A 27,193-nucleotide genomic window follows, 5' to 3' on the forward strand; every position below is an offset into this window, starting at 1 on the left:
CTTTACCATTGGTTTTCATCAAATAGAACACATTATTAACAAGCTCTCACTATAAAGCATTATCTTTATCTAGGCTTCTCAAGTACTGACTTAAACGCTTTTATCAGGCTGTTAATCATATCCACGTATAATGTGATCAGCAACTGAGACCAGCCCTGACAGTGAGACCAGTCAGGTAACAGGGCGACATTATGGCAGGGAAAAAGTATCATGAAAACTAAGGACATTTCTTATTGATGCTAAGTGAATAGGAGAGAAAAATCAATGGGTCTTCATCAGTACAGCTGTCTTCCAACTGGATGCTGATTTCCCTTAGAGATTTAAACCAATAGGACCTCCAGCCTATAAAGCAGAAAGATGAACTGTGACTTCAAAATTGGAGTTCAGAAGGAGACAAAATGCTGATTGTTAAACCAATAATTTCTAACCAGATCTCAAAACAAAAATACAGAACAAGTCTTCCCCCATGGGGGGAAAACTTGAAAATGGTCAGGATAATCTGCAGTTGTTGTGGAGGCTCAAACTCCTGACCCTGCCTGAAGGCATTATTCCGAGCTACAAGACTGGCTGACGCCTCCAAGTCAAGCTGGACAAGGGCTGACCAGGTTACAGTGAGAAATGGCTGTCAGCCATACAAATCGTGCAACTACCATCACTGAACCTCAGAATCACAACAAAGTAATTGGTCATCAGAGATGAATCACAGAGGATTTTAGAAAGGAATATAAATACAGAAATTCTCATAAAATAGGCTTCCTGTTCAAGACAAGCTTCTATTTTTAAGTGTCCTTAATATCACAACGTATTTCTTATCCTAAGACCCCTCACTATACATTGAACAGATTCAACTGTTACCCATCAGTAACTGTAACTGTAACCTAAGTAACTGTAACCTAAGAAAAGCAAACCAAGAGAGAGTTAAACATGGCTGTTCTACAGTATATCCAGTCATGGGGTTTATTCTTTTTCTGTGAGCACCAACATACATACACATGAGGATCTGAGTTTTCCCAGTCGCATATCAGCAAACGCAGCAGTAAAAACTGTCAGCTTCTAGGAAATGCTACTGGCAAATAAATTCCATGTCTATGGGCTTTAGGTACACCATTTTAGATTTAATGTTTTAGAAGTTGGTAATAATACATGCTTTAGCTGTATCTTCCATTTCCCTCCAAAAAGAGCTAGCAATGAGTGAACAGAAAAATGTAAACTGTTCATGGAAAAATTACACTGCCGCAAATTGGGCTTCCAGTGTAACTACTGAACTCATACTGTAGCTCTGAAACAATGAGTATTAGTAATGAGATTAGCCTTACAAATCAAATCCAGGAATGCAATCTTCCTTTAACTGTACCAGATAATCTCATCCAGAAACATAAAAGTATACTTAGGAGATTTACATGCTATGTCCTCTGAGGTTAAAACAAAAATAAACAAAGGTGTCCAGGATCACAAGAAAACTACCACTGTCTCATATTCAAGCATCATGTCAGACAGACTTTTTGGACATGGCAGATTCTGGGAGTGGGGCTTTTTTTGTTTGTTTGTTTTGGGGGGGTTGTTTTTCTGGTTTTTTGGGGGGTTTTTTCCTGCTCTAGAAATACCCTGGGCAAGATAATTTGAAACCAATTCTGAAAATTCCAATCAGAGATCTTACTAGCAAATGGACAAGATAATATTTCAGATGACAAATTGGTCAATTATTTCGAAGGGATTACTTGTAATTTCAGCAATAGTCCTTTGGCTTAGATAGCTGATACGGTAACTTGTTCTAAAAATAAACAGGATGCAACACAATCAAAACATAATACTTCATCTCCAAGTCAAAGGTTGTGTCTTTTACATAGGACAGAAGATAACATTTTTTTCATCTTGTATATTCCCAAAGTTTGAGATTAATCCAAACATTAAAGATTAAGCTTTGGGGACTTTAGCTGGTTATCTAATTAAGTGAAATGGTAGCAAAATAAATAAACAAATAAATGAAATGCAGTTTTACCCTAGAATTCAGAAGGTTTTTTCCCCCCTCGTTTCTTTCATTGTCAGATATTTTTTCTCCCTTCCATATATTTGCTATTCTATTTCTCATTGGTACAAGAACATCTCCATTTCTTCTTCACCACTTCCCAGTGCAGCACTATCATTTTTCCCTGAAGGATTACATCAGTATCACCCAGGCACACACTTTTTCCACCACATGACATGCCAACAGACATAAACCCAGTTTCATTCTCTTCTGCTAATCCCAGAAAATGTATGCAAGTATTAAAAGTAATGTTTCATAACTATTTTTATGTATGTATGTAGCATTTAAAACCTCATTTTTTTCCTTAATCCTCAGAGTGCTTTCCCCAGATCTCTTCCCTCCCCCTCCACACCCATATTTTTCTACAAAATTAACTCCAATATTTAACAACACTTTAAATAATTGTGAAGCTTCTTGCCATAACAGCTGTAAGAATGCTGGTAACAGCAAACAGGTACAGTGATTTTTAATTTTTTTTAAAACCTATCAGCCTCTTCCAGCTTTCAGAAGCGTTTCCCAACCACTACACACGTATACCAACCTCAGTTATCTAGGCAGCCACTTTTGTAGATCTGGCTCAGAATAAAGACAGGAGCCTTATTTTACTTTATTTAAAATTACTATAAATAGCTTGAAACATTTTCCTACAGCTCAGACACTAATGTAATGAGTTAGCACATGAAAATTACAGTATGAAACTGAGTCTCTCTTCATTAAAGATAGTTAAAATGACTACACAGACAGAGAATTTCTTTTTGTTGGTTTTTAAAATAATGGAAGTGTTAAAGATTTCAAGAATTATAGTGAGATGAGAATGTTTTGACAATGTGTCAAACAGTCTATCTCCACGCAAAGTTGATAACCCTACAAATTAACAGAGACAGAAGCGTTCTCTTTTGCAACACAACAATTAATTCATTAGACATTAAATCTACAGAAAATTCTAACAGGTCCCTGAAGAAAAAAAAATCCCTCTTAGGCCAAACTAATTTGACAGATTAAGATATTTTAGAAATCTTTTGGTCAGCTGGTTGTTTTTTTCTAAACAGATTAAAAAATTATAAGACAATACTTTTCTGATATAACTTCCCAAATCCATACAAAACATTCTTGATCAACAGCTTTGACTCTATTACTGCAAATTTTTTTCAAGTTTCCTATCTTCTATTGAAGCAGAGCACTGGCACAGGCTGCCCAGGGAGACTGTAGAGTCTCCTTCTCTAGTGACATTCAAAACCCACCTGGATGCAATTCTGTGCAACTGCTCAGGAGAACCTGCTTTAGCGAGAGGCTGGACTAGATGATGTCCAGAAGTGCCTTCCAAGCCTGACCACCCTGTGATTCAGTGAAGTTTTCAATTTGTAATTCAGAGACCTGTTGAAAGACTACCTTTTTGGAGTCTGTGAAACACAATAACTCAAATCATTGCTCAGACACTGATTTTATCCTCAAGGTCTTTCACTTTGCCCACTCTTGCTGCTTATTTCTTGCACCCTTCAGTCAAGTCAAGCATCTCTTCATTCACTTCTCCAATATTTATGATCTCTTTCATTGGAAAACTCCCCAGACAACCCTATATGAGTTCTACAGTCTCCCCCACATGTGCCACTGCTACTGTGGTCCTGGAGACTAAATTAACAACCCACAACCGTTACAGTGAATATAAAGTATTTACTGTGAAGGGCTGATTATAGCACAGGTACCGAGAAGTTCCTCTGGAGATACTTAGTAAATGCCACAATCATCAGCAATGCATGTATACAGCACGCAGTAACTTGCGTGGCCAGACTGATAAGAATCTCTGTATTTACCTTGTGAAGCCACAACTCCAGTTCTTAAGTGCTTCTACAACTCTAAAAAAGAGCATGTTTTAACATCACAGCCATGTAGTGGGGCTCACTGTTGTTGGAACACTGCATCACAAAGAGCAGGAAAGATTCTTTCTCATAACTGCAGTGTTCAAGCTAGCTTAAAGCAGTAATTCCATTTTCTTTCACCATCTGCTCTTTGGGGGCCAATCCCATGCTCTAGAAACCACAGTATTCACTAACAGACTTTTACTAAGGACAAGAGGCATCAGTCCAGGACAAAGACACAGGCTTTGTTATCACTGACAAGTTCCACTCAAATGGGTAGCCCTCATTCCAAAAGCAACAGGGGAAACTGGCAGCGGGCAGGTCAGTTGAGTCCTGAACACTGACCGGAGGAACAGCGTTTTAGCACAAAGACTTTGATTTCCAAGACGAAACCACCACACAACTGGATGAACCCAAGAGCTGGAAGCAGTGTCCACTTCTTGCTGTAACTGTCTACCCAAAGGATGCTGGGGCTTGTTATGGGCAGACCGAATGTCCCAGGTGCACAGGCTTGTTTCTGTGATTCTCCCAGTCAGTCTCACAGGCCTGTAACACAATACTTGATTTTTTATATATATATATATATATGTAGATAGATAGATAGATAGATAGATATGGGCTGCTAAGTCAGGAATCTGAGGTAGCACATCAAAACATGCAGTACTTATTCTGTCCTCCCATCAAATATTTCCTACTGGGATACCTGGTAAAAAGCTTGTGAGGCTACTGTTGTACTGCAATCTATATTCAAAGTCTCCAGCTGCACAGATATACTGGGCAGGGTAAATTAAATCATCACAAGAATCTTCACCATTTAAAATTTATTTTTAATATATTTTTAAGTATTATTATAAAATTTAAAAGATTAGTAGCCTTATAAAAGACAGCTTATGCTTCTTACTGCTTCCCCTTTCTTTTCTACAACTTGGACTGATGGACACAAGCACCTCCTGAACTGTCCAGCTGACACGTGCTTAATACAGGGGAAGTTTAATAATCCAAACAGAACTTGAAGTTTAATAATGCAAGCAGAACTTGACAGCACAGCATCCTGGGAACATGGCAAAAGGAAGACAACCAACCTGTTTGACAAGGGCTGCCAATGCAGCAAAATTGGCTACACAGATTACAGACTTTCCTTGTTCTTGGGGCAGGGGCAAGTTTCAGACTGAGAGACTTCAGTACAAGGAGAATCTGGGCAAATGCTTGGTAGTTCCCGACATCTTCAGGAAGGTACACACTTTTGGAGCCATGGATCATCTTAAAAACAGTAATAGAAAGGTATTAATCTATCTTCAATAGTAGCTTATTTGAAAATGTCTTCCACAGTGATTTACTGAGCTTATTCCACAGACAATAAGCCAAATTGTTTTCTACTTTTTCTTTCTCTTTAAAATAGAAGATGATCGCTTGCAAGATTTCTCAAAAACTTGCACTATGAATGAAACAAATTACAAAATAGATTAGAATGCATTAAGCACTACTGCTAGAAGTATAAACCTGCTACAGCATTCCTACATCAAACTTCCCCAAAAAATCACAAAGTCCAGAAAGCCTCAAAGAAGTAGCGAATGTGAATGAGCACCATTAAACAGATACAGAATTCTCTACCTGCACAAGAAAATTGATGTTTTCTGTCTAGTCATTGTCAGTTAAAAAAAAGTAATGATCCATTTGAATTCTAAATCATGCCCATCAGACAATTCACCCTCATTTTATTCTCCTAGTTCTCCCATTTTTTGAAGTAGAATGTGAAATTCTCCAAAAAGACCAGATTCTGGCAAAAGCCAGATAAAAATCCTACCTCCTACGGGTAACGGAAGTTACCAAGTGATTGTATTGATTTCACAAAACTAAAACTCATTTGAGGCTTGTGACTTATTTTCAAGTCTGAACAGACAAGGTGACCTTGAGACCCTCTCCAAATCCATCTTCTATGATTAGCAGGTCTAAGATTATCTAAGTAATGCTCTAATTAAGATGTTTTTCCCACTCTAAACACCGAATTCCAAAGAGGTTCCTGTTGGTCTTACCTGTCTAGAATTCCCAAATTACAGAAATGACAAATGAGATGAAAGAAGCTGGTGTGACCGAGAGTGTCATAATTTTGAGACAGCTGCCAGAATCTTGGTCCAGAAGAATGACAGTGATGGCAGGCCAGCTATGGCCAATAAGGGTCTATTTTCTCCATTACCCTTGCTAGGAAATACTGGCAGATAAGTGTAGTAACATGGAATATCACATGCTTCTCCGATATGACAATGTCAATAGATATCCCAGCAGCTGGTGGATAACTGGGAATTTTGAGGCATAAAAAAAACATCCAAAAATAGACATCAATAGATGTATTGAAACATCTGGATGTGAAATTTGTTCAGCTAAAACAGATGAAACTGAAAGAAAAGTAAGCAAAACAGTAAGTTATCACTGAATGAAGGGTGAAGTTCTTTGGCAATACAATCATAATAGTAGAGCCTCATCTTATATAAAGAAGGTTCAAGCCACAAAGGCAGGAAGAAATCATATGTGACATGACGATTGACTGTGATTTACTAGACTCTGCAGACATTTCACAAGGCATCTCACCAACTGTAGTGAACCACTACATACAGTTAGGCTGGTTCTCCAGGGTGCTAAGAGTCAGCTGAAACGGAGTAGAACTTTGACCTTCAAATGGTTGATGTACACATTGGTTAAGGCTCCTTTCCCTCCCTAGACATCAAGTTATGCAGGAAGCTAACCAGGATAAAGCAATATAAACTCTAACTAGAATGACTGCTTCACTAAATTCCTGATCCTATTTATACTTAACTAAGAAAGAAGAAAATAGCTTCAACATGAAGTTCTCCAAACCAAATCATCTACTAGATCAAGACAGTTGTCTATCAAGGAACACTTCTGAAGTTGTAGATGTTTAGAAAATGTTGTTGTCTGTAAGTCAGGCTATGTTCTATAGGATGCGACTGTCACCCATAGGATAATGTTCTCCAGACCTGAACCTCTACAAGCAGTGAGGAGATTCTCATCATCAGAGTCTTGACCAATCTATGTATACAGAAGGACAAATTTTAAAACAGAGTATGTAATGCGTGCCTTCTAAATCAATTACTTTCTGATGCTCCAAAATCATGAACAATAATCTAGGACATGAGCTGGAATGTCTTCTACAGAGAACTGTAGCCCAGTCCTCTTCATGAGTCTGTGAATGCCCCTGATGATCCCAGAGCAACCAAAAACTGTGGTTGCTGATCCTGGCAAATGTTGTCAGACAGAAACAAAACTCAATGCTACACTATGAAACAAGTCTCCTCAGATGCCTGAAGTGCAGGATGCCACATCAGAGTCAGAACCTGCAATGTAACAGCCAGATCCCATATGTTAAAAACCTCATCTAAAAGGTCCTCTGATACTGAGGAAAGCTACATGCCAGGGTCCACGCAGACTTTGTCCTGCTGAGCTCAAGTCATTAAAGAGAGCTGAACTCTTAACATTCAAAGGATGAAAACATCAGATCTGCCTCCCAGTTTCCTGTTTCAATATCAAACACTGGAGCTTGCTTAGACAAAAGTGTATGGTTCTGCTCCAGATCTCTCTGACACTAAGTGCAGTCCGCAACCCCAATCAGTACATTGACACTGTGAAGGTGTGACAGAGGCTCTAGGAAGAAGGCATGCACTGCCAGATGGCTTATTAACTGTCTCCTGATACTCACGTCATCTGTGCTAAACTACTACAGTCCTAAGTGGATATAGTTAGGTAGTGGCCTGCTTGAGGTATGATATTCAGAAAGACATAGATCATTCCTTCAAACCAAGATTAGATGCAGGTAAGGAGGCACCTACCTCTGCCCTTTTCACATTCCCAGCAGGTACATGTCCTCCCAAGAAAGTAACCCCAGCAATAGGAAACTATCTTAGCAAGACTTTGCAAAGATAAAGCAGCCTCAGAAGGCCAGTACATCAACAATTGGGTTTCTTTGAGGAGGGTGACTGTCATTCAAAGTTGATATGAGATTAAATGGGTCACCTATGGCCAATCTGTTGTGCTTGAGCAGCATAGGGATTTGCTACCTGAACTAACAGGATAAGCAAATGGGCTATACCAGGACGTGCTGCTTAGAGCTGGCTCTATTCCAGGTTGTTGTTCTGCCTTTGCACTGGAAGCTGACTGTTCCTGTCTGAAGGATAATATGCTTGATTCTGCCAGTCTTTAAGTCCCTCAAAAGGAAGAAGATCTGGCTGGTTTCAACTGGAACCCATAGAATCATAATGAAATCCCACTAATCACATCTTCTCCCAGGTCTTGATAGCAGAAAAGGAGGCCACTATTTACTTATTGCTATTTACAGGGAATGCCAAGATTATCATCACGCTTGGGAAAAAGGAAAACATTTTGAAGCTTGCGACATTTAAAAAAACCCTATTACTCCAAAGCCAAGAGGTGAAGTTTAGCAAACGACTCTCCAAGTGACTGTAATCTGCTGGTCACAGAATAAAAAAACAAGAAAAGCTCCAGCAGGAAGTACAGTGACTTTGGCTTTTGGCCGTGAGGACAGCATGCTACCTGGTCCAGACTACGATGCTGCAATGACACGGTTTGATCCAGGGAATTGGTGAATTGGGTAACAAATTCAAAGCAACCTAGACATGAAGGGTGGGTAGGGCCTTGGGTGTGGTTAGTGGAAATTATTTTACTGTGATTCCACCAGTTCCACATGCAACTGATCAAATCTTGTTTGTGAGAAACTTGCTAGAAGAAGGAAAAAACAAATCAGTTGTTTCCAACAGCAACATGCAGCATGACAGGAGAAAAAAAGCCAGGAGCCACTGGAAGCATTCACTGTAACGGCGACCATTAAATCACAACTTAAAGCACTAAGAACACCTTCATGTTGTTGAGGAATGCTCATCCTCAATGTTGAGGTTCTTGTAAGGGTTTTCTCCTGTATTACCTGCTTTAATAGAAGTAATGTGACATCACTCAGAACAGGCCCCATTCCTGGGTTGGGTTCCTGCTTTTCTAAAGGTCTGTGATGCTAAGGCTTAAAAGGCTGTCTCAAGCGAACACTTAGAACCTCATTCTTCTCAATCTGCCCTAAAAGAATGTGAAAGGTGAGCTGAAATAAATTACATTTATATTTTATTTGTAGATCACCTTTTTAAAAAAAAAATTAGAACACACAGATTTCTGTATTATTTCATAAGAACAAAACCAAATATTGACACTTAAAACACAACCACAGAAGCCCCCCTCCCCAAAAAAAGTGCAATTTCAACCTTGTCTCACAAGTGCAAAATCTACTTTGAATAAAACACGTTGTAGAAAACCCCAGAGCAAATAAAAATAAAATATAGCTTTTCAAAGCTGCACTGATTGTGGATCAAAGGGAAAGGCCATCAAAACTTCCCAAGCCACAGTTTTTCTGTGTGTCTGAAAAAGAACTAACTCAGAAAAAATATGGAAATAATAGTAGGTCTCTATTAAGCCAACAACAAAGAAATTCCTTAATACCATAAAACAAAGTTATGTCAAATCTCCCATTTTTAAAGATACATGAAGCTTCTTTCACGCAATGCTTTAAAATGTTATTTATAGTAACAAAAGCAAAGACTTAACATAAAAGTCAAAGGGATTATCATCAATGGTCTAGCTACACAGAAGTTACTCTTCTAATTTTTTGTTTCATTTGTGGTCTTCAAATATAGAGATGTAATGCAAAAATACTTCCATACCGCTATACAATCTGTTTCAACTACACTATCTTAGCAGACCAGTTGAAGTAACAATCAGCTTTTGGACAGCCAGCCGCATTAAACAGTAACATGCAAGCTAACAATTCCAATGGGTTTTGTTGCTTTTCATGTGTTTTTCTTTTTAACATCAGTTTCCTTATTAATTAGTATAATTTTCCTAAAGTTTACAGGAGCGAGAGAACAACTCTTCATTAAGAACTGGATCCTGTCAGGAGACCAGCGCAAGAAATAAAAGAATTAACGTATGAATATTACTCACCCAATATGCACGTCACCTGAACCATAAGGACTCTCCATAGCACCATAAAGCACATAATCTTCAGTAACACAAGAAAACCCTTCTTTCAGAATAAAATTTGAAAAAAGAGTAAAAATGTTGGAGAGGAGATCCAACACACGAATAACCCAATGAGCACTACTGTTCTCATTCTTGGGATTTTCTTCTGCTTTACCATCAACTACTGACAGAGACTTAACTGAACTGTGTTTCAAAACACCACTTACAGGAAACAGGGCAATAATAAGGGCAAGCTATTCATAAAAAATGCTTTTAAAATGTTACTATAAACTATCACCCTTCACAGGCAGATGTTCTATGCTTCATACATATACTGAGCTCTGCATTCCTGAAGTAAGCAGCCTCCACTCATTTTGTTCAGGCCTTTTTCACCTTTCTAGATCACAAATAACTAAGAATTGCATCTAGCAGTCAAATGATAAAAGATAGGTCACTGCTACCTACTTAAAACTTATCAGTTCTTGTGTGGCAGAGTATGCTCGGACACATGTAGTATAGTATGGCATTAAATTATTAAGAGGCAGAATTCGCTATTTCAGGACTTTCAGCAACTGCTTGAGAGTTCTTGTGAGTTTAAGAACAGCTGAAACTAAACAGAAACAAATTGGGGTTTTTTCAACTGAAAGCAATCATTACAAACTGCTTAAACTACTCAAGTGTTCAACCTTTCTATTCAATTTTTATGAGTTCCATGTATGAGCAGAAAACAACAATATGGTTTCATCAAATGAAAAACAGAGGAAAGACAGGATGTTTCTCCTCCTCCTTTTAAAGATTTTCTTTTGTTCTCATTCTTTTTAACATTCTATCTTAGTCTGTCAGACACAAAAAGCAGAAAACTGGTATGGAGATGATGCCCAGGTCATACATAAGCATTGCTGTAGTCTGCTGCAAAGTACAAAGTGAGTTGACATACCGGGTCTACATCAAAGATGTGCCCTTTGGCAGGTTGTAAAGACAGGTTGCAATTTTGTCCATAAAAAATGTGTGTCCTACAAAACGCATTCTGTAACATGAACTGTTAGTGGTATGCCACCATTCCACTGATCCTGCACATGCGTTCATTTCTCAGGAATGCTTGTAAGCTGGGCTATGCCTTGCCCTAAGATAAGCAGACTTGCATGAAGAAAAGAGCAGTGTGTTGCAGACAGAAAGATTCAACTCTCTGCAGGAGACTGCTTCTATAAAATGCGAGTTTCAATACAGGACATGCCAGTGGCTCCTGTTTTACTGCCTGCATCACATATACGGTATTTACAGAAAGAGCTAAATATAATGGAAGTCCTTTCCTGGTTGTGTTTTAAAAATTAAGAGAACAGCTTGAAAAAAACACTGCATTGCAGGAACTTTAGTTTTCAAAGACCCCTTAATCAAACACCAAAAAACAGTAAATGCAACATTGACTATAAGTTTGGAGCCTTACCGCTCAGGCTTACACATTATAATGTACTTTAAGACTATCATGTAATATATTTTTCTGAAGTACTTCTGCTTCTTTCATTGTGAATGTGGGAAATGGAGAACTGTGTAATGATTTCAGGCTCGAGCCCAGTTTGTACCTTTTTATCCATAACTATTACATGCTGCATTATGAGTTTCAATACAGATTGAAAGTAGAGACATGACCATATCTATTTCTCTCATAATTATTGTGAGAGAAACAGTAATAAAGAGTGAATGAGGCAAGTGTTGCCACAGAAGCAAGATGATTTTATGACTAAGAAACAGAACTACTACAGAGACGCTGTTGGTACCATAACTGCCTCTCCCACAGATTTCCTGCACAGCTTTGAGCAAGGTACTTAATCTTTCCATGCCTCAACTTTCCATGGATAAAACGAGAGGTGAAAATACTTAACTTCATAGGCACGTTATAAGTATAGAAACATTTGCATTTGGGAAGCTACTGAATGTTGCTAATAATAGCTATGACTGAAACATTAAAGAAAAATACATTTTAGCACTGAGTTTGAAAGCTGTATTGAAAATTAAGTACGGCACCTCATATCAAACAAAGAAAATGAAAAATCAGCAGTTCTAGTGAGTAAACTTAAAGTACTTGAGAAACTAGCATGTAAGTATGTAATTTAAAGTCTAGATTGTAATATATGGACGTGCACAACAAAGTGAAAAAGCAATGCCAGCAATGTCACTTCTGTCATTTCACACTTTTTAGCACTTCACTTTGAAAGCCCAATATTGTTGTAACGTAAGGGCTTTTGTAGAAAATTTAACACATAAATATCCATACATTTGCTGTATGTATTAATTCAACCTCTTGTTCCTAAAAATAATTCAGTACCATACAATTTTACAACATATTGATCTAAGTAACTCATGAGTCATCTTTTGTGAGTAGATATCAATCACTTCATTGTTTACTTGTCGTTGGAAAGAAATTGATTTAATCAAACCTTCCAGTAATACATTATTGATGTATCCCAAGAAAAAAAAGTCATAATGAACCATCAGGGTTCTAACGTAAAACACTGTAAGGAGTGGCAACTTTGGCTTCAGTCTTTCATTGTGATTTGCAAACATATGTTGCTATACAAGTAAAGCCCGGTGCAAGACTGTAGTTGGCCCAAGTGGCACTATGTATCACTCACACAACAGACTTGGGACAAGTTCTCCATAACTTGGTAACCCCAGGAGGCTAGACAAAACTACACTGTGGACCTTGTGTATTTCCAACACTTACATAGAGCAGTTTATAATCTGTACTCAGTTTTAGCAACCCATTTAGCAAATCATGACCCTTCTGGGGGGAGCACAAAGTGGTAACACGAAAATAAGAGTCTTAGCCCTTCTCCTCGGCGATGGCTCAGCCTTTGTTCTCCAGAGGCTTTAAACTTTTCCATATATTGGACCACATGGGAACAGCAATTTAATGCAATACACAATAACATTCCTTTATACACATTTGTCAAAGAAAATACAGCTTATAGTGGCAATTGCAGCAGCAACTTGAAAGAGTAAAGTTAGAATAGCGTTTGATGTATTTTATAGACTTTTGAATGTGCTGCCAGTTTAAAGCACGGAGAAGTAGTGTAGCAACACCCACTGCCAAAAGTATTTTGGCAAAGGTGAATGTTTTACTGCAGTTAAACTTTTGTTACAATTGTAAGAAAGAGAGAACAGCAGCAACATTGTATCAGAACATCTTCACTAAAGCTGCCTTATTACAAAACGTTGTAGGACTACAATGAACCCTACCAGAATTTAGCACTGAACAAACACGAGAATACCTCGGTACAGCTTACAGAGACATCTATAGGTAGTGCCCGTCTAACACCTTACAATTATTTTCAGAGGAGACAGAGGCTGAACTTCCTATGTAAGAATTCATACAACAAAGTGAAAACATTTTTATGTGAAATGTGCTTCACAACTAAACAAATAATAGTAAAAGATATCAATACCCATTACCAAACCCAGATGCACCATTAACACAGACATGTTACCTAAGTAGTTAAGTGTTACCAGAGATGGATAAAAGGTAAAGTTGGCATAGATACAAAAAGCAATATAACCAGCAGCCTATCTTTCTAGCTTTGTCATCTTTCTACGCACTCAACCGAAGCTGAACCAGACCCAACTTTGCAGAAGGCACACATGCAAATATGTACAGCAATACATGCTGTACTGTACGCAAGTATTTGTTGTAAAATTCCTAGAACGGAGAGAACCTGTACATACTTGGAAACTGAAAAACAACATAAACGATGTGCTGCATTACACTTGGCAAACAATAATACAGAATCGTGAAAACAGATACAGTAGGGTAAGGGAGACAGTTTCTTAATGAAGTGAGAATGGACTAGGTCTCCAGAGCCACAGAGCCTTTCCAGAGGTGGGTTTGATTGCCCTGGATATTTCCCTGCTCAGTGGGGGAAGCAGAGAGGGTTGAAGGGAAATCCCAGGACAGAGATCTCTCTAACGTCCTTGCCCCTCACCCCAGTCCTCCTGTCCGCACTAAAGGGATGAAAAGGCAATTCCCGGCTATTTCACTTTCCTCTAGGATGAAAAGGAGGGATTTTCTTGGGGTATCTGGTGCACGAACTCGCAGAGACAGAAACAATCCCTGGGTATTTACACACACACACATGCAAAAGAAGAAAAGAATAGGCATTTCCTCACACTCGCACGGAGGAAGGGATGTAGCTATTTCTCCTTTCCAGGCGGGGACGGGAGGAGAGCAGCGGGCTGCCTCCACCGCCAGCTCGGGCTCACCCGCGCCGGGAGCGGGCTGCCCCGGCGCCGCCGGGGGGAGGCACCCCCCAGCCGCCCCCTCCCCGCACACAGGCACGGCCGAGCCCCCTCACGCTGGGGCACCCCGGCCTCCCCTCCACACGCTGACTCGCACGGGAACTCGCACCCTCCCGCTCACACACGCTCCCGCACAGGCACTCCCTCACACTCGCCGCCACTCCCTTACACACACACACACACGCACACGCACACACTCTCTCTCTCTCTCACACACACACACACACTCTCCCCCTCGCAGAGTCCCTCACACACGCTCGTTCTCTCTCTCCCCCCTCCCCTCTCACACACACTCGCCCCAACGGCCCCAACCGCCGGCAACAAAAGCGGCGGGCAGCGCCGGGCTGGCGGCGGCGGGACGCGCGCGGTGCACACGCACACACGCGCGCACACACGCACACACAATGCTGCCGCGGCACCTACCAGGCGGGCAGCCTCGGCCCAGGTGCGGTCCTTCTTCTTCCTCTTGTCTTTCATGTTTGCATCTCATTGAGGTGGTTCTGGGGGGGGGGCGGGGGGAGGGCGGATCGGGGGGGCGGGGGGGCCCGGAGGGGTTCCGCACGGACAATGATACGGTGACACCGAGCTCTGGAGCCCCCGGGGCGGGAGGGGCGGGGGAGGAGAAGGAGGAGGAGGAGGTGGAGGAGGAGGAGGAGGAGGAGGAGGAGGAAGAGGAGGGGAGAGGGGGCCGGGCCGGCTCGGCTCGGCTCCCCGCGGCGGCGGCAGCGGCGGCGGCACAGCTGACAGCTTGAGGGATGCTCCGCTACGCTCACAACAATGCACTATGACGTCACGCGGGGGAATGGCGCCCGCACCAAACATCCCCGCGGCGGCCGCCCGCGCGAGGAGGCCGCCCGAGAGCGCTCCCGCCCCCAAGCCTCGCGAGAGCGGCCGCGGCGCCGCTCTGCCCGCGGGCCGGGGGCGGCGGGGAGGGGAGCGCGGGCGGGGGGTCGCGGGGGGTGGCCGGCGCGGCCGGACTACAGCTCCCGTGGTGCAGCGCGGCGGGCGGGCGGGCGGGCGGGGCGCCTCCCCGGGGACGCGGCGCTGAGGGCGCTGCCGGGGCGGGGGCGGCGGCCGCGCGGGTCGGCGCGGTCGGTCGTTACGGCCGGCGTCGCGGCCGCGGCTTGGGGCCGGTGTCGCCCTTCGTCGTCGCCGCGGGCCGCCGCTCTCCCCCTTTCACGCCGAAAGCGCGTTTGGTAAACCCGGACGAAAATGGGGCCCGGCCCTCCCCCGGCGTGCGACCTCGTTGGCGCTTACTTACGGCTGGGGGGGCAGCCCGCGGCCTCGGCGGGGCCCGGGCGGGGCGGCGGCGGCGGGGCGGCGGTGGCGCCTGTGGCGGGGCCCGCCCGTGCCCTCCTCGCTCCGCTTCCAGCCGCGCGCCGGAGTGTGCCAGAGCGAGCCCCGGCCGAACGGGGGCCGGCGCGGAGAGATCCCGCGTTTGCGATTTAACTCCTTTTTTTGTCGGAACAGCAGCGCACATTTTCTTGTTCCAGCGTAAACAAAGGAGTTGATGTGCTGCGCTCGTAAAGCTGCTGAAGGATGCTTGCTTTTATTGGATGACCTACGATTGAGAAAGAGATCCACGAAACGGACTTGGCACACCTTCCCGAGTTGCAGGATACTGTGATGGGGGGGGGGGGGTGTTCCCGTTTCCTCCCCTCCCCCAAATATTAAAGTATATGCGGAATACTATTGAAATATATGGGGCAATTGTTGTTCAGGCTGAAATGAGTTAGAAATTATTCAGGCTCTTGTGTATCCATCTGTTGAGTCCCAGCTCCCTCCTTCACCTCTCTGCCAACAGCACCCCTGCTCCACCTTGTCTTTTTGACTTGGGTAACATTAAGCCTTATTTTCACACAAATGTACAGTTTACCAGGGGGTCGGGGGAAGGAATCACTCCCAGCTACCACAATGCTCAGGCTGTTTTATCTAGAAAAGAACCGGGGCAGCCCTGAAGGAAGCGGAAGAGGCGACCTGATAGCATTCCCAAAACACTCTCAAAGAGGACGCGGGTGGCGTACAGTGTGCCAGCTGCGGACACATCCTGCACTTTTTCTTCATCTTTGTGTTATAATTGGAAATGACGCATGGAAGATAGTTCTTCAACATTACACCTTTCCAGATGTCGTAAATCATTCCCACTTAAATGAAAATAAAAACATTAACAGAACAAAATGCTATTAAAACAACTGGAGGGTCTTTAGAATTTAGTATTGATTCCAGAATCTAGTATCGATTTGAGTATTTGAGTATTCCTCAGAAATATTAAGTGGTGTTGCAAATGGAATGTTTTAGGTTGTGTAACACTTTTTACTATCTTCCAATTGTTGAAACAGCTGCATACTCCTTTACTATTTACTGAGTACCTTCTTTGTCAGCTTAGTAACATTTAAAAAGGAAATGCTTGCCATTAGTATCACTTCTTCATCTATTTTTTTTACTTTGTTTTCTGCCTTTTATGCCTCTGCCCTACTTTCTTTTCCTCCCTTTTGCATTTCCTCACCTTTAGTAACTTTCTATTCCTATATCATATAGGTCTCACACCCCATGCTAAAAGCCTAAATCTGTAGTAGTTAAGTAGCCCGTTAAAACTGCCTTTGAAATACACTCATTGTTTTCAGTATCGAAACAACAAAGCAAAAAAGCATAGGCAGGTTTATCAGTCACATAAGTGGCTGTTTTAAGACTGACAGATATGTTCTGCAGTAGTTCTCAATCTACCCACAGGTCTGATGATCCAGTCGTCGATCCGCTTGTTTCACACACATAAGATGAACTGAACTTCCATTACTCAGGAGAGCTCTGGTGTTGCAGCGTTGGTGTTGGACAGAGGAGGATGTTTGTCAGGTAAAAGAAATTCAGGGAGCCTCTAAAGCTAATCTCACTTTGTTGATTTTTTTATTTGGTTGGTTTCTGCTGTTGTGTGTTGCAGTTAGGATCAAACTTTCATTTGGTATTTCTTATGGACACTGGGAATAACCTTACATTTAATGGTACTGACTATGCTGGAAAAAGAAAACCACTTATGCTCTTTGCTGTGTGAGAGCAGCGAACCAGTGTGCATTCTCTATGCTTTCATGATGAAAAAAATATGAATCTGTGCCCCTGAAATGAGATACATTTTTTCTGCAATAAACATTGTAGCTGAATGTAATAAAGATTGCCAGCATACACATAAACCAAGTGACCCAACAGAACAGTACACTGCTGCTTTAAAGGAGTTAAAAATCATGTGTAAGTTCTAGAAACACAGCAGAAAAAGGTGAAGTTCAGCTTGTGGCAGGAAGCATTTCCTATTGATTATAGATAGTATTTACTGCATGAATTGGACCCGACACTACAAGAGATCATAACCGTTGCTTCTCTAACTGAATTGGCAATAGGAAAACTGAGAAATGGTGAACTGCATTCAAATTGCAGCCACTGGAACTGTGGCTAAAAGCTTAGTATATGTAACATGTATGTATGTATGTGTGTGTGTAAATATACTACTGCTATCTCCACAGTACACTGTAAAACAGATTGGATAACCTGCAAATACTGCATAAAGACGTGATATTAAAATATATTATGAATTTCTACCTAAGCAATATTTATGTGATGTTACAGTGCCAGATCATGGAAGGAAGCAGTTATTTATGATGGATGCACTTGTGTCCAGTTGCCTTTTCTTGCTTCAGAACAACAATTATATGCTACTAAAATAACATTTGACACTGGTTTCTGAGCTTCAGTACTCAATGAATGCATTTACCTGCAATACTGTAGAAGTTTGACACTTGACTTTGATACTTATCTAGTGAGTTACCTGAAGAACATTGTTCTAGTTTCCTGCGTGGAAAAATGGGTTTTGGTATGTACTGCTGAATTTTTTATTGTATACAGTAATATTCCTGTTAGGCAGAAGTCTGTGAGCTGCACTACGTATATAAATGTGTGTGTGTGTGTATGTATTTGTATGCATTGCTTCAATACAGCAAAACACTGCTGCAATACAAATTCCAGTTTCAGCTCTCACAAAAGAAATAGTATCAGCTATTACATGGAAATGTCATATGTGTGCAGAAGGATTTCTTCACAGCACAACAATTCAATCTAAGATGCCACTTTGGCAATGAAAACTATATTCTCTACAATTGAATGAGAGATGCTGGGTTACAAAATAACTTAAAAAATAGCCCAGAATGATCCTAATGGAGACATTGCATTTTCTGAATTAGTTTCAGTACGGTGGTGAGAAAAAACAAGCCAGAATACTTGGTTTTGTGTGGACTTAGGGAAGCCAGACAAAGCCATGGTGATTGACAGTTAACCATTTACAGACACTGATGTCATAGTTGCAGAGTACGTTTTCTACTCTTGATTTAAAGAATACATATTGCCAAGTATCCAGACAGCTTGAGTTTCACAACATTTATTACACTTAATGGAACTTTTCTCTTTTAATCATGCACCATATGGACTGGGATCAATATCCAGAGCTTTTCAAATATGTTAATAATCCTTAATAACAAGCCCAGAATCTAGTATTTTCTGGATGATGTTACTGTATTTGGAAAGACTCCTAAAGCTGATGAAAAAAAATCCTACAGGCTGTACTTCAACATGTCAGTACAGGAGGGCTGAAGCTGAATTTTGATAAATACTAAATCAGATGCACAGAGTAGTATTTTCTTGTGCATGTCATCTCTCCATTCTGATTTGAAAGGTTACAGAACATGTAGAAGAGCTCACCCTTACCAGAAAAAAATAAAAATAATTACAACTGTATTTTTCAGGTTTCAGATCAAGGGGGACATTGTCTGTTCCTAAATGTGCAATGCTTGCAGAACTATTGAGAACAGTACATTGTAAAATCTAGAGTTTACCTGGGACATATCTCACCATAGCAAATCTTCAAACAATGAAAGCTTTGACTATGAATAGCCAAGGTTTATACTGTTGGCTTCAATGTTTGCCACAATTGTCATTACTTTTGTCTCAGACTAGGAATGGACAAATACTATAAATGCAGGGCTATTTTCTTTACTCCCTCCTAGCCCTCCAGCAGCCAGATAAACACTCGGGTCTTTTTTAATGGCATTGTAACTGATTGCAGGTTAACCTGAGGTCCACTTTGCCCTCCCAACAGATTAGCGGTGGTACCCACAGCATGGAGAGCTTGCCAAGCAGTCATCTTCCAGTCAGTACCTCCAGGCAACACTTCCCTCGGCCATGCTGGCCATCACCTTTTCATACTACGAATATGGAGCCACTTTTCCCCAAATCCATGGGGACAATTTCTATGAGAAGGCCATTGTGTTTGAACCATAAACAGTTTACAAGATACCATGAAAATGTTGAAAACATTTGTTTGTGCATATACTACAGAAGAGTAAGGAACCTGCCTCTGAGGCATTACACTCCAACTGCATACAGATCACACCTCCTGGCAGCTCTGTTAATGACAGGAAGACTCAGAGGAACAGGAACTGTCTGCAGATGGCTAGCAAGATTACTTTCTTTTTTATAGGACACAATTTAGTCAAATCAAAACCACAGCAGCTGATAGTTTCTCTCATCTGCTCTTTTTTAGATGCTTATCTGTTTGATTGCATGGATTATAAATGTTTGCTGCAATTAGAGGAGAAAAATTTAAAGCTGTTTGCTTATAGTGTCTGATTTAACAGAAATTACCTATCTTCCTGTCTAAAAGGTGATTCAGTAATTCCAAACATATGGATGCTATTCTAATATCATGTTTCAGCCTACAGAATGAACACCCACAGGAAAGATACGTTATGAAATGTCACCTCAAGTTATATGGAATTTTAAGAATTTGTGAAGACGTCCCAGAGGAATTACAAGCAAAATTTATACATGATGCTCATGGTAAGTCTCAAGTGGTCACAACAAACCAACAATTACAGGACAAGTACTGGTTGCCAGAACTGGATATGAAGGACTGAAGCTTAATCCTAAAATCAGTTACCAAAATTAAGACAAGTGACTCGTGTGGTACCATTACAGCCTACTCCTTACTTTTTTTTTCTCCATGAAGGACAGACATCACAGCCCCTTTAGGCAGTTACACTAGCTATCTTTCTGTGACAGACAACGTCATAAAATGACCAAACAAAGCATTTATATTATGTGACATCTGCTGCTATAATCACTTTCTTGTCTAATCTCAGCCAGGAATGAAAGCTATAAGAATTAGTATCAGTGAAGCTACACACAATGAGTTAAATGTTGCCAGGTTGAGGAGCTCTAAACCTACCATAGTAACAGTCAGATACAAAACACACAGTCCAACAGCATGAAAAGTAATAAAGATCATTGTTGTACTACAGATCTGCAATTCAAATTGGGGTTTGTAGAAGTGCAAAACCCTGGAATCCTCTGAAAAGGCAAGTCAGAGTTTATGCTGTCTCTCAGGCTCGTCTGTAGAAAAGGACTACATGCTATCTTTGGGCTAAGTACACACCTGCTTGCACCTGCTTGCCAAGGGCAACTTGGAAATATTTTGAATTGTTTGTGCATAATGGATTGCTTTCCCTTACCATCTCTGCATTACGAGACAAATGAACAAGATAGTCTGGTGAGCCTTCTGCTAGCTGAAGATAACTATCTGCACGCATCAGAAACTTTTAGACAATAACAAAAAAACAGCACAGAGATAAAATGTTAGTATATTAACACCACAGACTTCTGAAAAAGAACACGGTCGATGCAGTATTGGTGATAAACAGCAGAGGGCATTTCTCAGATGCACTGATGCGGAAAAGCAAATTCCGTCTGGGGAATCTCTTTGTGTGTTTAGTGTAGGCTTGCTGCAGACGTGGTGGTGGTTTTTCTCCTTTGCTGCTCCTTTATGGCTTACCACACAACATATGATACTTCTGCACAGGTCAATAAACAACTCGGGGTTAGGTGTATTATGTTACATTTCTCTATCTGAGCTGTGCTGACTCTGCAGTAAGGAACAATAACCATCTTCTCTCCTGGAGTTAGCAGAGAAATCTGCGCATGCTTGGAGCAGCTCTGCTGATTAAGGCCCTGGCTCTGCAAGAGACCCTATTCAGGCCAGTACTAGCAGCATCAGTGCCATTTTACCTAATGGCTTATATTAGCTATTTAAATCTAAAAAATATAAAAGCCAAACATAGAGCAAATACCATAGTTATTCAAATGACAATGTTGTCTTATTAGCAGTAAAAATGTACATGTTGTAATCTGGGGCAGGAACTGATCTTTGGGAGTGTGACTGTAGTGCAGTAACCACATCAAACATTGGTATGTAGGCATCACAACAACAATATATATATGTATTTAAGTTAAAATTGTGCACATATTCTTATAAAACTGCTATATAATAAGTTTTAAAATTCTAAGAATATCATGCAGGAAACTGAGATTATTAATTAAAAACATACTAGTCAGAACAATGAGTTTAAAAATGTTAATGTCAGAGTATTTGGTGCTTGATTTCTTCAATCATTCTTCTGTTTTCATCCTTGGCTACCCTCTGCTATATACCTCAGATAAACTTACACCCACACTAGGACAATTCTGTTCCTGTGAGCCATCCATGCTCTATACTTCAGCTGTTCAACAGCCGATCACTTATACTCAGACCTTTGAGAAATAAATTAATATTTTTTGAGATCACCTTTTACCTTTTGTAAAATTTTCCACTATAGCTGAGAAGTAAAACTTTCATTTCTATTCATATATACAGTTCATCATGCTCATTATGGTCTGCAAAACCAAATTAAAATATATCAATACTGAGCATCACAGTTCAGTTGGCATTGGCCCAACGATATTTCAAAGTTTAAAGCAAGATGAAGTCTAAGGCCCTTACCATTCCCAGATCTATACCTTTTTCAATTTAAAATATGTGAGTAGCCCACAGAAGTTCATGAGACTAGTTCTGTTAAGGAAATGTTTAAACATTAGTAGAACCAAGCTTCTAGCACGGCAGCAGGTAGTACGTGTACTGGAAACTATTTGGCTGGATTGCTGAGGGCACATGGAAGAGACACATACCCGTGATGCCTGGGTCTGCTGTTTCTCTGCAAGTTACTAAAAAATCAAAAGAGATTGTAGCACTTTTCTAGTATGCCTAACTGATCTTGTAATCAAGATATAGGGATAATGTATAGAAATTAATTTTTGAATTCCCTAATCTCCAGATATTTTTTTAAAGCATCTTTTTAAAAATGTGAGGTTTTAAAGTTAATATTGGCTTCAGAAACTTAATTTTAAATAACTATTTAAAAATTAATTAAACACACACTCAGATGATTTTGTATGTTCTTCTAGAAGAATTAGCACCTATGGATGTTCACTGTCAGTACTGTGGGTTACCTGCATAACTACACTAGGTTTTATACAGCCAATGTTAATTTTATGGATTGGAAACTTCCACCAAATTATGGCAAATTTCTGCATGTAAGGATAATTTTGAAAATGTAAGGATTTTCATGGCAGATGACTCCTCTCTGTGGAGCCTGAGGTTAGGGCAGGGACAGAAAGTAATGTTTACCTGGCAGGTTATAAGTAAGTATGCAGTTTGTAATAAAGGTTTGTAGACTGTGAACTTTTTAGATCAATTGCTTCAAATAGCTGGCTTTTAGGTTATACTCAACAATTATAAGGGGGAAAACCTGTAAGGAAGTTATTTTGAGAAATGAAAGAATATAACACATTATTAACAGGACAATTTAACTTCTGAACAACTGCTTTTATAGCTGACTAGGTTGGTCTACTCAGTTTCGATTTAAGTTATGATTAAAGTAATCTTACAGTTTTCTGCATTCATGCTACCAGAATTTATGAAAAAGGAAATAAAAGTTATGCATAATTACTGAAAATGGTTGCAAGAGAATAACATGCTGCAGGCACAGCATCTACCCTGCCTTTATGACGGCCAGCCATTTACATACACATGGGAGAAGTAATCAAAAATAAAACTTTTTATACAAAAAGGAGAAATTGCTTTTCTTTATTTGTCTTAAAAGATCTAAATTGGTTATTTATAAAACACAAGGTAACTGGTACAAGGAGTATATTATAAGCAGTTTTTAAGATCATACAACAATATTTCATATTAATAAGCATTGTGGGAATGAAAACATCACTTATACCAATCCAAGTATAATGCTATTTCAGACAGAGAAATTGGAGTGTGACAGCTCAGCAGCAAAAGGCATACTGTAAAACTTCCTTAAACAAAACACTATATATGCTGGCTAAATTCTTAGATGGAAATTTGCCATTGAGCAAGGAGCCAGCTCACATCCTGTACATCAGTTACATTGCAGGCTGCATGAAAGTATATGTTTAGCTATTATGAAATAGAATCCTACAGCAAAAATACAAAGATGTGTTTTTAGTCTACCACCTGACAGAGATTACTGCTGTTTTTCAGCTGATTGGTACTCACTAAAGCAGCCCAACCACATATATTCCAGCTGCATCCAGTCTCAGGTCTGTTCAGTGTATAATTAAATGTGTCCTTGCAATTTCAAAGGAAAAAATGTTCATTTTCAGTTTTCCAAATCAGTAGTCTAAGGTTACTAAGAACTATACTACACTGTTCCTCTAATTAACTCTTTTGAAGAGCAGTTCTGTAAACATTTACACAGAGTATTCATTTCATGCATCCATGAGGTGATCGTAAGAAATATTTCTTATGCTTACAAGCCTAGAAGAGGCTAAGATGCCTGAACTAGACTCAGGTAGAAATGCCTTAATCCAAAGTCACAAAGCCCAGAGTTTTTTCTCAAGATTTTGCTTGCCTGGAAACCTGTAAAGTCCCGTGGAGCCTGCCTGTTCTGCTGCCCATTCCATGCATGCTTGCTACCACGCTGCTTCTGTGCATGTCTTCTGTGAGCAGCCAGGCGAGGCACCTAGAACTCTACCTTAAAGGTAATAAGCAGAGTACAATGGGACTCCTGGTTACATTTCATGATGTACTGACAGAAAACACTCTACTTGTAATCAAAGAATTTAGCAAGGTGCCTGATACTCCAGCTTTACTGAAAAATAGGAAGGTATTGTCTTATTACTTTAATGTTGTAGTTATAGTTTTTAGAGTGACTAAGCTAGCTATACAGATTTTCTTTCATAAGATCAAGTTTCACTTAAAACTACCCTAGCTTTACTCTTGTGGTTATCCATACATTATTAAAGCATTTTTTTCTTTTGGCATTTCCTCTGCAGGAAGAGATTGGAACGAGAGTTTCAAGTTCCAGAATAAATGGAGGATGGTTATTCTGGTCTGAACAAGAAAAACTGTGGTTGCTGTAGTCAGGATTGAAAACCAGGTTTAGTTTGAAAAAAAAAACATATGTGAAATCCCCTGAGACATAGAAGAAGGATAATGTTCAAATTGAGATGCTGTAGTATTGCAGAAACTGTGTGCTGAGATCCTGGCTCTCATCCTCCCTTGAATCCCTGGAAGTCAGTTGCTTTTTCTCTAGCACTGTTCTCCGTCTCTTACTAGAGATACTAATATTTCATTTTTTCCTCCATTTGTCTTCTTTGCTTATTCAAATTGAAAGCTTGTCGGAACAGGGACTGAAAATCTCTTGGTATGTATACATCATGAAATAAAGTGGAAACCTGATCTTGGTTTGGTCTCTCAGGCTACCATATGAAAAAATTTGTATGTATTTCTATATATATAAAGGTAAATGGCAGATGTATGATATTTGAAAAATATTTTTTTATTTTATTTATTATTTCACTTTTTTCCATATAGATATCTAGGGAAAGCTGAATGTTGAAATGTATCATGTGAATAGTCCACTCTGTCAGACTGAGTGGGAGAAGATTGTCAGCTGGCCAATGACAGTAGCTTTCCGGATATTTTGCACAACTGGAACATCACAAGGATATGAACCAGCAATAATTTTGTCAGACTGCAAAAATGGCTGTATTTGGCAATTCTGTACAAAGGAGTTTTCAGCACAGATGCAAACATAGGATAAATTATTGTACTAATGTCTGTATATCCTTTCTAAGCAGAAGTCTCTTCCTCTATTTGTAAATAAGAAGTATTAATTGTATGCCTGGATTTTCTCTTTTCTAATAATTCCATTTTCAGAGGAGTTCAAGACTCTGAGAATGGTGAGGTAATTTGTCATACCTCTGTTCAGTTCAAAAGGGCCCTTAAAATCCGATCTTCTTTAGCTGTTGCAGCTTTGTGGCTGAAAACCACTAAACCAAACATTGCTCAGTGTTGTCAAAAGATTTAAATTCAGGTGAAGTTGGTCAAGTTTAACATGAAGAAAATGACTCTTCAAAAAGTTATTCTTTATGGGTTAAAATCTGAAAAACTGGAGAGAAATTCGGCCATAGATTTAGTCATACTTTCATTACCAGAAACTGTGGAGCTAGCATGGTTTGCCTTACTTGTATAACTCCTGTACCTCTGCTTTCCAATATTAAGACCACACAAGCTGATTTCAAAGTCTAGAGGTAATGAATAGGTCTTCATTATTTTTATATGATTCCAGGGAGAGGTACACAACTCTGTTTGCGTTGTTTGGTTTCCCCACAGATAAATATAACACTTTTACCATGCAAAGAGGTAGGGGGGGTTCATTAGCAGTGAGAGTGAAAAGGTAAGAGGACACTTGCCAGATTAAATAATTTCGTGTGATCAGAAAGGGAGGCATAAAAAAAATTACATGTAAAATGTGATGTATTGACTCATTTAGCTGCCATTGTTACAGTTTTTCTAGACTTATTCTTTTAAGATTCTAATTCTCAATATTCTTTGAACACTGGCAGTAGTGTTCTATCTTCTACGGTTGAGGATTTCAGGTTTCAGAATATCATTCCTCCTGGAACTTACAGGTTTTGACCTTTTTTCCTAAATGCCAAATTTCAATAGATTTCCAGAGTTCAATAATCCACATGGTATCTTTCTTCCATATTTTAACAGTCTCAGTGTGTTCTGTAATTGGTTGATTAAAAATGTAAAAAGGTGGAGATGCAGAACGGTTTGCATTGGTGTACCTATGATATTTATACTTGTGCTGTGCTGATCCTGGCAGGATGCCAGGTGCCCCCCAAAGCTGCTGTATCGCTCCCCAGGAGAGAAAATACAACAAAAGGCTCGTGGGTTGAGATAAGGACAGGCAGATCACTCAGCAGTTACCGTAACGGGCAGAACAGATTCAGCCTGGGGAAGTTAGTTTAATTTTTTACCAATCAGATCAGAGTAGGATAATGAGAAATAAAGTAAAATCTTAAAACACCTTCCCCCTGCCACTCCCATCTTCCCGGGCACAACTTCACTCCCGGATTCTCTCCCTCCCCCCAGCAGCGCAGGGGGACAGGGACGGCATGGGGCTGGGTCAGTCCATCACACGCTGCCTCTGCCGCTCCTGCCCCCTCGGGGGAGGCTCCTCACACTCGGGCCCTGCTCCAGCCGGGGGTCCCTCCCACGGACACGGCCCTCCATGGACTTCTCCAACCAACGCGAGCCCTTCCCAGGGCAGCAGCCCTTCCCAGCCCGCCCCAGCCGGGTCCCCCCCCGGGCGCAGCCCCTCAGGCACAGCGGCTCCAGCGCGGGTCCCCGCGGGGGCACAGGCCCGGCCAGCAAACCTGCTCCCGCCTGGGCTCCTCTGCACGGGGCCACAGGCCCTGCCAGGAGCTGCTCCAGCGCCGGCTGCCCGCGGGGCACAGCCTCCTCGGGGCATCGCCCTGCCCCGGCCTGGGGTCCCCGTGGGCTGCAGGTGGGGATCTGCTCCACCACGGCCCTCCACGGGCCGAGGGGCACAGCCTGCCTCGCCAGGGGCTTCACCGCGGGCTGCCGGGGAACCTCTGCTCTGGGGCCTGGGGCACCTCCTGCCTCCCTCTGCGCTGGCCTGGGGGGCTGCAGGGCTGTTGCTCTCACAGCCTCACTCCTCTCTGGCTGCAGGTTGCTGCTCAGTTTATCCCCCCCTTGCTAAATACGCTGTCCCAGAGGCGCTACCGCCGTCACTGATGG

The 27,193-nt window shown here is 41.0% G+C and overlaps 1 protein-coding gene and 1 long non-coding RNA gene across 2 annotated transcripts in view; one reads left to right on the plus strand and one right to left on the minus strand.

The window, feature by feature from the left end:
- Positions 1-14,704, minus strand: part of ASXL3 (ASXL transcriptional regulator 3) — a 132,915-nt gene extending 118,211 nt beyond the window's left edge. Inside the window, exon 1 of the mRNA XM_056332551.1 lies at positions 14,626-14,704. Within this exon, the coding sequence (XP_056188526.1) occupies positions 14,626-14,679 (54 nt within the window). The 5' untranslated portion in view covers positions 14,680-14,704. The remainder of the gene's footprint in view (positions 1-14,625) is intronic.
- Positions 14,705-15,199: 495 nt separating this feature from the next.
- Positions 15,200-26,453, plus strand: LOC130146427 (uncharacterized). The gene is made up of 3 exons (XR_008820906.1): positions 15,200-17,052; positions 19,952-20,076; positions 24,415-26,453. It is a non-coding gene; the product is annotated as an uncharacterized LOC130146427 (long non-coding RNA).
- Positions 26,454-27,193: the final 740 nt, after the last annotated feature.

This window comes from Falco biarmicus, chromosome 3, assembly GCF_023638135.1.
Source record: "Falco biarmicus isolate bFalBia1 chromosome 3, bFalBia1.pri, whole genome shotgun sequence".
Taxonomy (NCBI): Eukaryota; Metazoa; Chordata; class Aves; order Falconiformes; family Falconidae; genus Falco; species Falco biarmicus.